Here is a 12,840-nt window from a genome sequence, read left to right as displayed (position 1 = left end):
GCCATAAAAAAGAACAGAATAATGGAGGCTTGTTTAATATAATTTTTATCTGTGACTTGTACCTAGTCTGAAATACGTCCAGCAGTAATTGATCTGATTTTACTTTCTTTTTTTTCTTTTTTTTATCTTCAGTAAAACGGAAAAAAAATGGGAACAAAGATGACACTTGGCAAAGCAAAGATATTCGGGCTGTTCAAAATGGCAGTCAAGTTTTCATAAAGGAACTCCGTAGTAGAACATTTCCCAGGTAAGCTATTTTACAGGTGTGCTATTAAATATGTAAATATTCCCATGTTATATGCCTTGTAAATGGTTGTCACTAATGTACCTTGACTTGTATTTCTAACTAGCTATATGATTATTATAAATGCAGTGTTAAATTGTTTTTGTATTAAAAATTGCTTCTAATCAGAAGTCAGAAGTCTCCCTGTACAGTGGTACCTCGACATACGATCTTAATCCGTTCCGGGACTGAAATTGTATGTCGAGCTTTTTGTAACTCGAGCGGACGTTTCCCATTGAAATGAACTAAAAACAAATTAATTCGTTCCAACCCTCTGAAAAAACACCAAAAACAGGATATTGGATTGGAAAAAATGTTTTATTTCTTCTAATTCACCATCTATTAACAAAGTAACACATAACTAGTGATTTAATGGTAATAAAATGTGTTTAATAGAAGTATATTTAGACACATTTTGCGAAGGGTAGAGACAGCGACATACACGGAGGCGGGGGGGGGGGGGGTTCGGGGGGACTTTATCCACGGCAACAACGCACTCGTAAACGAACAAACAAATTTAAATTAACTTCGATTAATATATACAGACACACTCAAACATACATTTAACGTAACTTTACACAAAACTGAATTCTAATGTTTTTTTATTTTTTTACCTTCATTCTGGGCGGGTTAGCTGTTTGCCACGCCTCCACCCTCACGTTCGCTATCGATGGGCTGTTTGCTGTTGTATTCCCTTCAAAATATTCCGAAAATGATGCACACAAATATCTTCACAATAGGATAACGCAAGACCACTTGCCAACGAGAAGTAGTCTTGAATGAGCGATCGCGGGAGCTAACAGGCTGAGGAAGGAATAACAGCCTACCCACGTATTGATTGTGGGTATTGAAGTTTTATTCTGAGAAAGGGTGCCATTGCCTATCGGTGTTGTGTGCACGAGTATACTTCATTACCCAGAAAGCCCTCTTTTCGCCCGCACATGCACGTTGTGCGTTTCCTGGTCGATGGGTAGGAGAAACTAGCCTGAATAAATTGTTCAGTGCTCGTAGATATCTGTTATACACGAAAGAGATGCGGCAAAAAAAGACAGTGCGCTACAATGATAAACAGCCTCTCATGTCATTGCCACCTGGCTTGGTCGCATCTCGAAATGTTGATCGTATATAGGGCGAATTATTCGATCGAAATTTTCATCGTACCTCGATCATGTCGTAGGTAGAGCTGATCGTAGGTCAAGGTACATTACAAGACAAACTCTTCTAGCATTGTAGCACTCATTTTCAGTTTCAGATGAGTTCATATTATGTGAATTATTATTTTAAGATTCTGTAAGGTCATTTTGATGATTGTCTTCTAAAGACATGTAATCTGTTTGAAAAAAAGTGCTGAAAACATGGGCGCAAGCTATAAACAAGTGAGTTCTGAATCTTTACACATCCCCAAAACATGCATGGTAGGATGGTTGAACACTCTTAATTGCCCCTAGGTATCAATTTAAGCCTTACTGGTTGTCCATCTTCACTGTTTTCAAATTGTGATGGTTTTGGCTTCAGTAATTAGCTCTACTGGCAGTATGTGGCATTTTTTTAAACCTACAGAAGTTGCACTGGTCGTCCAACTTCTTCAGGATGCCACATTCACATGTGCTAGCAAGAATGTTTGTGTCTCCTAGCAAAATCTCCAGGGCATGGAGGAGATTTCAGGAGACTGGTGGTAATTCCCGGAAAACTGGACAAGCCCGTAGAAGGTCCACAACCCATTAGCAGGACAACCATTCACTCACATGTTCATACCATGGGACAATTTTGAGTGATCGCCTACCTTGCATTGTTTTTGGGATGTGGGAGGAAAGCGAAATACTTACATTTTCTACATGAAGGCCAGATCCTGGGTTTGAACCCCTGTTCTCAGCACTGTGAGGTGGTCATGCTAACCACCAACCAGGTCAAAACAATGGAAAACACAGTGGCAACAAGTTGCTGTTTTGCCATGACATCTGTTATTAAGATAACATCTTGTAAATGGGACTTGTATTATATTTTAGGTTCATCAAAAAATCAACTATATCAACCCACATTCAGCTTTTGACTTGATTATTTGTGATTTCTTTCAAGTGCTGAAGATATTGTTGTTAAACTAAGTGGCAATCAACTGACAATGGAATACCTGGAGGATCACGGTTTTAAGGAACCTATCCTTGTTAAAAAAAAAGATGGCTTGGGAATGTCTATGCCCCCTCCATCCTTCTACATCAGTGATGTGGAAAATTATGTTGGTAAGAAGCCTACTGACTGAAGACTTATTTAAAGTTATTGCAGCAATGTCATATTTATTTTTTGTCATACGGCGATTAAGTTTTCTGACCAGGGTACACATACAGTTGTGGTCAAAAGTTTACATAAACCTGTGAAGGACATAATGTCATGGTGCTCTTGAGTTTCCAGTTATTTCTACAACTCTGATTTTTCTCTGATAGAGTGATTGGAACAGATACTTCTTTGTCACAAAAAATAATCAAGTTTGGTTCTTTTATGACTTTATTATGGGTTAATAGAAAAAGTGATCAAATCTGCTGGGTCAAAAATATACATACAGCAACACGAATTATCAATTTTGGTGACTTAGAAAGTTGTGTCAGTGAAATGAGCTTCATAGCATGGCCTCTTAACTTCTTGTGAGTGATAATGAGTGACTACAGCTGGTGACTTCTCTGAGGCCATTTAAATAGGGCTTATTGGATGCAAACGCCCACAAATGCTACAATGGGAAATTCAAAGGAGCTCAGCATGGATCTGAAAAAGCAAATCCTTGACTTGAACAAGTCAGGAAAGTCACTTGGAGCCATTTCAAAGCAGCTGCAGGTCCCAAGAGCAACAGTGCAAACAATTGTTTGTAAGTATAAAGCGCATGGCACTGTTTTGTCACTGCCACGATCAGGGATAAAACGCAAACTACAAGAATTAGAAGCTGCTGGAACACAAGTGTCAGTGTCCACAGTCAAGCGTGTTTTGCACCTCCATCGACTGAGAGGCTGCCGTGCAAAACGGAAGGCCTTGCTCCAAAAGTGGCACCTTAAGGCTTGACTGAAGTTTACTGCTGATCACATGGACAAAGATAAGACCTTCTGGAGGAAAGTTCTGTGGTCAGACGGAGAAAAAAAATCGAGCTGTTTGGCCACAACGCCCAGCAATATGTTTGGAGGAGAAAAGGTGAGGCCTTTAACCCCAAGTACACCATGCCTACCGTCAAGCACGGTGGTGGTATTATGCTGTGGGGCTGTTTTGCTACCAATGGAACTGGTGCTTTACAGAGAGTAAATGGGATAATGAAGAAGGAGGATTACCTTCAAATTCTTCAAGATAACCTAAAGTCATCAGCCCGAAGATTGGGTCTTGGGCGCAGTTGGTTGTTCCAACAGGACAATGACCCCAAACACACGTCAAAAGTGGTAATGGGATGGCTAAATCAGGCTCAAATTAAGGTTTTCGAATGGCCTTCCCACAGTCCGGTACTCGGACGTTTGGTCGACGTACTTTTGGTTGCCGGACGTTTGGTCACCCGGAAGGTTATTGATAATTACCATTTAAAATTGTTGCTCAAATTCCCTATATACAAACTGTGAATTATCATTTAGTCATACTTAATGCCCTATTAATTATTAGGCTAAATAAAAGCTCCACATTTCCCGTACTCTTATTGTGTTTTGTTGGAGAACTTGTTAAGACCCTGACTGATGTCCCTTCCTAAGGGGACAACTCATGTACATACAAACTGTTATACACTCACACGTCCGCTCAGTGAAACTGCTCAGGGCCATTGACGGCTTTGATTGATGCGTAGACCGTGTTGTTTTACCTTGTTTTGTCGCCGGACTTTTGGTCGCCGGACTTTTGGTCGCCGGACTTTTGGTCGCCGGACTTTTGGTCACCGGACGTTTGGTCGCTGGTTGTTTGGGTCCGGGCGACCAAACGTCCATGACCAAACGTCCGGCGACCAAAAATCCAGTGACCAAAAGTCCGGCGACCAAAAGTCCGGCGACCAAACGTCCGCGACCAAACGTCCGGCGACCAAAAGTCCAGTGACCAAAAGTCCGGCGACCAAAAGTCCGGCGACCAAACGTCCGGTCACGCAAAGTCCTGACTTAAACCTCATTGAGAACTTGTGAACAATGCTGAAGAAACAAGTCCATGTCAGAAAGCCATCAAATTTAACTGAACTGCACCAATTCTGTCAAGATGAGTGGTCAAAGATTCAGCCAGAAGCTTGCCAGAGGATTGTGGATGGCGACCAAAAGTGCCTAATTGAAGTGAAAATGGCCAAGGGACATGTACCAAATATTAGCGTTGCTGTATGTATATTTTTGACCCAGCAGATTTGATCACTTTTTTCTGTTCACCCATAATAAATTCATAAAAGAACCAAACTTCATGAATGTTTTTGTGACAAAGAAGATCTATTCCAATCACTCTATCAGAGAAAAATCAGAGTTGTAGAAATAACTGGAAACTCAAGAGAGCCATGACATTATGTTCTTCACAAGTGTATGTAAGCTTTTGACCATAACTGTATCCAAGCACATTTGGAAGTACCAGGAACCATTTCCTGTCAGATGACCAAAGTTCATTCATTCATCTTCTGAACTTCTTATCCTGACAAGGATTGCATGGGGTGCTGGAGTATATCCCAGTTTGCTACGTGCACTTGGCGGGAGGACCCCCAGCCAATCGCAGGGCATGATCAAAGTTTGTCTTGTCAATTAATTGTGTGGATGTCAGCGTTAAAGGAAACCTCTAGCTCACATGCAAACTTAGCCACCCCAGCAACTCCTTCTAAGCGATGCTTGGAAATGCTGTCATCCTTCACCACTTCGTGGCTTCAACATTTTTCAGTACTATGCGTTTTTTTTTAAATTAAGTATCCTAATAAAAAATGTTCATAATGTCATAATTCCCGCTGAAAATCACAAGCCACTCAGAAAATGGCTGAAGACAGGGGACTGTCACTATCCAAAAATAGAGCTCTCTGAGCGGGCAGAATGGCAGGGAGCCTCGGTGAGGGTGGATTTTTTTTCAGAAATGAGAGCCCCGGTCGACCTTACGACAGACACAAGCGCCGTTAACTGAAAATCGAGCTAGCTCAGTGGACTGGAGGGCAGGGAGACTTGGTGACGGTGGATGATTTTCAGAAATGCGAACCCCAAGCAACCTTACGGCGGATGCCCTCACCTTTAACCCAAAATAGAGCTTGCTTAGCAGAGGGGATGACTCGGAGCCTCGGAATCGCGGAGCTGATGGTGGAATTACCCAGAAACATTTCAAAGTGCAAGCTCCGGGCGACATTATGATTAAACTCATTGCCCTTGTCTGAAAATAGAACTCTCGCTGCGGAGGAGCAAAGTGGAAGTTGAGTTTCCATTTAAGTTAGGGCAGCGGGTAGACACTGTCGTCTTTATCCGAAAATAGAGCTCAATGGGCGGGTAAGATGGCTGGACAGCACAGAGGATGTTTAATATCCCCCAATACGATAACAGCAATAAAGATGAAGAACGTGGTCTTAGAACTTTGAGAATTCGCATCACATTTTCAATATGGCATGCAGTTTGCAACAACGGGTCCTGGAGATTAATGACAACACGGTCATAGCCATCAAATATGGCAATCGTCTTGACCGTGTCATGTCCTTGTACAAAAGCATATTTCTACAAAAAAAGAAACAGGGGTCAGCCCATCACTACGTTCCTTGCCTTTGCCAAAAACTTCTCACAAATGCTTCTCCTGCATCCCCTATGGCGCCACCTGAAGATGCCACCGAAGATCCACTGTCTCTTGAATCTGACGAAGAGGACTTGGATTTAAGCTCCCAATAACCTTTTTTTTTAGTCAAGCAGAGAGGAACAATTTTTGTAGGTACAGTACCCTTAAGTATTTACAATTTTTTAAATATATAGATTATATTTATATATACATTAGTCTGTAACATTTAATAAATACACTTCATGATAATTGTACTTGTATTTTTGTATATTTGCAAAAACCTATAGTATCGTATAATAATAGGGGTGATCCTACTTTGCGGTTTTTCGATTATCACGGCAATGTATGGTCTACATTATCCATGGAATTTGAGAGATTACTGTATTCTCACTTACCTAGGTCATTTGGTCAATGGTGTTTTTAATGTTAATAAGCTAGTAAAGCAAATATATAATACTGTAAGACTAAATAACCCTAAGTGACGCAAAGTGTTCTTCATTGCAAGCAAATATATAATAATGAAAAACTAATAACCCATAGTGAAGCAAAGTGTTCTTGCTTGCCACTAGGAAAATGGGGGAAACCAGAAGAAGGTCAAAGTCACTGAATTGCGGAACAAAATGGCGGGCAGCAGGCGGTGTCCATCATTTTAACTGAAAATTGAGCTTTATGAGTGGCCGCGAACCCGTGTGAGGGTGGATTTTTATCAGAAATGCGACCCATGTGCGACCTTACAGCGTTATTTGAGAATAAAATTTGCTCGGCGAATTGGATGGCAGAGAGCACCAGTGCAGGGGGATTTTTTCTTTTTTGGGGGGGTGAGAGCCCCGGGCAATGTTACTGCGAATGGAATCTTTGCCTTGTCTGAAAACAGAGCACTTTGGCCGGCGGGGATGGCTGGACGTCGAGGCGGAACAACGTGGAAGATGAGATTCCATTTAAGACCGGGCAGTGGGCAGATGTCATTGCACTTATCCGAAAATAGGGCTCCTTGGACGGCGCGGAGGAGCAAAGTGTAAGTTTAATTTCTCGGCTGGCGGTCCGCCATTCTCCACTGACTAATGGGGAAAAAACACTGAAAAAATCCAACGCTCCGCCCAGTGCTCGTAGAGACTGTCCGGTCCACTATGAACATTCACAAGGTCGAACACAAATAAAGCACACCGAGACAGATGAGTGAGATTTTGAAGCTTCTGCAGAAGGAGAGTACGGAGGTGGTGGGTCCGATGACTCTACTTCTATAGAAAATATTTTACTTAGGGCAAGATTTCATGACATACAAATTCTCTATGACAAGGGACATACAAATTCCCTTGTTACAAAGATGCAGCGCGACAGTGACACCGATGATGGTGGTGATACTGATGATGTTCAAGGCTACATATAAACATATAAACAAAGGACATACCCTATTACAAAGATGCATGGTTTTGAAACCGATGGCTGTGATGTGGATGGTCTCTATGACATGGGCATGACACGGATTGAAGGTGATGTCATAGATGTGAAACATTATTTGATTACTTTTCAAGATTATTTCACATTTCCCCCCTTAAGTATCTTAAATATTTTTTATTAATCACATCAATTTGTATCCCTCCTCTACGGGTTTTAAAATACAAACATCATCATCACTTACTCTTCGCAGGGTATGGAAAATAACAAAATCACTTGTCAGGGCACCATCTTAATAGTCAACACAAACACATTTACACAGAGGAGACGGTATACTGTATGTTGCTGCAAGCTACTAGCATGTGCTGGATTCAATGTATTGCATCGCTTTACGGTGAGATGGGGTTGTGATAACAATGTAGCTGTTATGGAACGACATTTTTGTTTGTGTTATCAGTAGATCAGCAGTCCGCTGGCTGTAGGAGTCTGATGTGACCACGACTCCTCGCTTCTGGTCTCCAGGAATCACACCATGTGTCCTAGGTCCTTCCAGGGCCTGTGGGGTTTTCTCTTTATGGACACGCGGGGTGTTATCCCAAACTGTAGCAGTTTTTCCGCTTGAGGTGGCAAGTCCACTGAGGTGGCCGCATCTCCCTCTGTCGTGGTGTACAGGTACTCCAATCGAACTAGTTGGGGTCCCAGTCGCTCGAACTGTTTAACAAATTCTGTTTCTGGCTTCGGCTGTCTTTGTCCCGGAGGGTGGACATAATTTCGGTTAAGTCTAACACTTCTGCTGGCGAGCAAGGGGTTTCTTTGTCCTCCTCATCACTTTCTTCAGTTTCCTCCTCTGTGTTAGGCTTCTGTTTCTCTTCCCTCTGGCGTCATTCTTGATGTTGATGTTCAAGGTTGAACGGTGGGGGTTTCTGGTTCCCCCTGTGTGTTTTTTTGCAGTCTCGAGCAAAGTGTCCTTTCTGTCCACAATTGTAACACTTGTCTTCTGGGTTTGCTCTTCTTGGTGGGCCGGGTCTTACTCGGCCTCTTCCTCTTCCACGTCCTTGTTGGTAGAATACTTCTGGTGACCCTTGGTTCATCAATGAGGCCATGGCTTGGGTCAGAGTATTGACTCCTGCGCTTGTCTGCTTTTGGCGGTGTCTCTCCTCAGCATGAATCACCCACTCCATTAGTTGATTCATTGGCATGGTTCGGTATGTGTCACAGTACTTCTTTACGAACCTTTTGATTGGGGCCTGGAGCCCTTCCAGGAACCCTTGTCTCAGTTGGGCTTGGTACACCCCTTGGTCACTTTGGCCTTCCATGATCCCACTGTGAGTTTTGAACACTTCTTCAAATCTTGCTCTGAATTTATGAACTCCTTCACCTGGTTCCTGTTTTGTGGCCCTGATCTTGTCATAGCTTGGTGTGGGGTGCCACATGTCTATGGGAGGTCAAGGTTAGGTGGTTGTGCAGGTGAGTAGACGTCAGATGAGTGTTTCACGGACAAAGGTTTGGGAACCGTCCGACTTCTAGTCTACTCAGAGTCAACTATGTCTCGAAATACCTTGACCTGGGATTGGTGAATCCACGTCCACCTTTCAGCGATCCTTACTGCTGTGGGGGTGGTGAGTTGAACCACGAATGGGCCTTCCCAGTGTGGCAAGGACCAGGACTTCCTTTTTATGACTCGGATCGGGATGCCCTCGTTTGGGCCTGAGGTTATGTCTGTAAACAAAATTTTTAAAGTGGGTATTTACACCAACTTACACCAACCTCTGGGCATGTCCATTTGTCCATCATCCCCCCTGTTGAGACATGGCTCCTCCCATGGCTCAATTTTGGAATAGATTTTTTTTTTTAACTAATCATAATAAAAATAGGAAAAATACAAAAAGCAAACAGGCTGCTTTCTCCTGAGGAAAACAGCTTTCCAGTTCTCTGCAACAGTTACATTCACATCAATTAATATCCAGAAACAAATGCACACATTTATAATTCTGAAAAGAATTGAACCCACTAAAATGTAACCACCCCTTGTTTGTCAAGGTTAATATTTTTAGCATAACTGTCCTTTAGAGCAATTAAAACTCATTACTTATAAAATGCACATTAATCAAGTCCCAATTCATTCAATAATGTGTATCGTGTTGCATATTAAACTCAGTTGTTTGAAATTCAAAATATCCCAATTTAGTAGTCTTTTTTTATCAAATGTACCATTCCATTGTCTATGGAGTTTGTCTATCATCTCCCATAAAACTTTCTTAATCAATATTTTTCCTAATATTTTCTTAATTTTTCAATAGTCAGACATGAAATTAAAATCTAGTTACATTTCTATCCATTGTAGTTTTTTTCTTTCTGATCATTTACTCTCTGTAACAAGGTTTAGTCTCAATTGAAACGCTTTCACCCCTTTTTTAATGGAGACAACAAAACCAATACAAAAAGTTCCCTATGGTTTATGGCATTGATCCTTGAGCAATAATCTTTAGCATTGCTCCCCGAACAATAATCTCTCCAATCAATATTGGAGTGCTTGCCATCAACGTCTGATCATGTCAAAAAGTTTATCTTACCTGTCTCCTCAAACGTTTCAACTGAGAGGACCTTCTTACAGTGCAAAGGTGGATCCGCATCCTCCTTTCCAGCTTGTTTTGGCCAGTTCCAATTGTGAAGTGAATAATGGCGATTTATATGGTCTACCAAATAGGATTTGAACTCGTTATGTACGCGCAGTGATTTCATAACGAAATATGGAACCTTTTGCCAATCCCGTCAATTACTTTGTTAACACAATTTGGGTGCCATTATTACTATAAATCAATGGTTCTTTGGAATTCCATATCATGCACTGTCTTTGTTTTTCCATCTCAGTGCTGTCAAATTTCGCATTTTGCATAGCAGATGTGTTCCTCCACTTCAAGTTTAACATTTGGAGTACTGCTGCTGCATTTTCATCAAAATTTTTATTGGCGAAATCTTTTTTTTCCATAATTTGTTGCTGCCATCCCTGAAAGGGCTTATTGGCAATTTCAGAAATTGATTCCAAGTTTCTAAATCATTTTCCACTTTGACATCTAATCGATTGATCATATCTCGGTGGTCAGCCAATAAAAAACACAAAAAAGACAGACAACCATTCACGCTCTGACTCATAATCAGACATTGGTGGTCTGCAAATTTTCATCACTGGTGAAGACCGCAATCCCAAGACTGGGCGTCTTGGCAGCTCTCCTCCCTTTGCTGACCTATCAGCACCAATCATTCTCAAAAGAAATAGGTTAACATCATTTGGTTGACATCAATTGTTTGATGCTAATACAATACGTGATTTTCTAATAGTCATTAATATGACCTACGCTAAAGCATATTTCATCTGCTGATGGGCAAAACAAGATGTACATCCCGTGCACTGAACATACATGATGTTTATTTCATCCCAGGGAAATCATGCCTATCCTAAATTAATTATTTTACTTAAACCTGCTATTTACCTAATAATTTGGATAAATGCCATTTCTGCATTGTCTTCATGTTTGATATCATTAATGTTCAAAATTATTCTTAATACTTAAGTCTAAACCGCAAATCACTCTCATTTTGCTAAAATAGCTAAATTTTGCTATCTGAATTCCTATTGAATTGCTCATCCGTTTTGTTTACTCAAGATAAGAGCCATTTTCTGTAGCTCACTATTAACACAATTAAAATGTACAATAAGTAGATTAGAGAAAATAACCTTCTATGTCATAATAATGTCAATTTTCTCATCCTTTTTTTTTCGAACCAGCTCTGTCTCTTAGCGGAGTCCTTAACTCAATTAACACGCCAAGACCACTTTGTCTTATCTTATGGCTGTATTTTACGCTATTTCTGTCTAGGAACGTCCCATCCTAATTTATTATCTCTTTAATACTTATTTGTTATCTTATTTATCCGCCCAAGTAGCCTCTTTAGTCATTTGTTTTCTTATTTTGCGCGGAAATCATTGTTTTATAAGTGCGTCGCAACGCACCTGGTTTTATCTATTTCCCCCTATGAGGATTACGCATGCTATCAGTTATTATTCTATTTCTTTTTTTTCTTTATATCGAGCTCTTTTATTATCTTGGCACTGTATAACAATATATTTCTTCTATATTTTTAACACAACCCTCGAAGTCCCTTGGCGGGGAGGTGCGACCTCCTCCTATGTCTGCTGTTCAGGCAGAACCTCGTGGATAAGCCGACAATCAGCCACTATCCTGCTGTATACTCTTACATATTTCCCCGGCACAGAGAGAACACTTCCCTGATTGTCCCCGGCACAGAGAGAATACTTCCCCCACTCAGGGAACGGTATACGCAACTTTTTCTCCGACGAATGGAGCATTTCCCTTCCTCGAAGGGAAACGGGGCCTTATGCTGGGTTGGATTCTACAAATTAATTTTAACCAGTGCCTTACCGTCTCAGGTGCTTGTTCCTGGTTCGATGAGATTCGTCACTGGACCTCGGGGCGACGGGGTACCAATCCCTAATGGCCCCTTCCCTCAATGGGGGATGGCTGACGTCAGTTGTGCTTGGCCTCTCGATTCCCCGTCGTCCCGATGACACAGATCTTGAATCCCGGGTATTTTCGGCACCAAAATGTCCGGTCCACTATGAACATTCACAAGGTCGAACACAAATAAAGCACACCGAGACAGATGAGTGAGATTTTGAAGCTTCTGCAGAAGGAGAGTACGGAGGTGGTGGGTCCGATGACTCTACTTCTATAGAAAATATTTTACTTAGGGCAAGATTTCATGACATACAAATTCTCTATGACAAGGGACATACAAATTCCCTTGTTACAAAGATGCAGCGCGACAGTGACACCGATGATGGTGGTGATACTGATGATGTTCAAGGCTACATATAAACATATAAACAAAGGACATACCCTATTACAGAGATGCATGGTTTTGAAACCGATGGCTGTGATGTGGATGGTCTCTATGACATGGGCATGACACGGATTGAAGGTGATGTCATAGATGTGAAACATTATTTGATTACTTTTCAAGATTATTTCACAGAGACATTACACGAGGAAGTTGCAGGGAGAAAGAGAGTGCCCATGATGTTCTTATGAGCAGCCTCTCGCGTCCGCTGTATGCTCGTATATCAAAATTTGTCTCGTATCTCAAGATAAATATTTGCTCGGAATTTTACTCATATCTCAAATTGCTCGTATGTCGAGGTATTACTGTAATGAGATTTGAAGCTTTCACCACATAGTGCACAAATAATAGCAGACGAACAAATGTATCAATAAATAAGTAGTCCAAGTGAGGTCAGCAGAGTGAAGCGCGCTTGTTCCGTCTGAAGTCCAGGATTAATTCCATGGTTGTTGGAGACATTCAGCACCAAGTCACACCACTCGTTGAGTCTATGGACGCAACAACAAACAAGCAGACAATCAATATAG

The 12,840-nt window shown here is 41.4% G+C and overlaps 1 protein-coding gene and 1 long non-coding RNA gene across 10 annotated transcripts in view; one reads left to right on the top strand and one right to left on the bottom strand.

The window, feature by feature from the left end:
• The window catches only part of phf2 (PHD finger protein 2), a 153,725-nt gene that overhangs the window by 63,872 nt on the left and 77,013 nt on the right, over nt 1-12,840 (top strand). For 7 of the 9 annotated variants that reach the window (XM_077602217.1, XM_077602214.1, XM_077602221.1 and 4 more), the window contains 2 exons: nt 133-247; nt 2,360-2,520. In XM_077602217.1, the coding sequence (XP_077458343.1) occupies nt 133-247; nt 2,360-2,520 (276 nt within the window). Of the gene's footprint in view, nt 1-132; nt 248-2,359; nt 2,521-6,872; nt 7,014-12,840 lie in introns of those variants that run through there. The other 2 variants (XM_077602219.1, XM_077602220.1) reach the window with 2 other exon arrangements.
• Nucleotides 7,176-12,314, bottom strand: LOC144075325 (uncharacterized). Its single transcript, XR_013300538.1, has 2 exons — nt 9,161-12,314; nt 7,176-9,112 (listed from the first exon to the last, which is right to left on the bottom strand). It is a non-coding gene; the product is annotated as an uncharacterized LOC144075325 (long non-coding RNA).

The sequence above is a fragment of the Stigmatopora argus genome, chromosome 6 (assembly GCF_051989625.1).
Source record: "Stigmatopora argus isolate UIUO_Sarg chromosome 6, RoL_Sarg_1.0, whole genome shotgun sequence".
In the NCBI taxonomy this organism is placed as follows: Eukaryota; Metazoa; Chordata; class Actinopteri; order Syngnathiformes; family Syngnathidae; genus Stigmatopora; species Stigmatopora argus.
The sequence above is the reverse complement of the archived record's forward strand: the minus strand, read 5'-3'. Positions and strand labels throughout refer to the sequence as shown.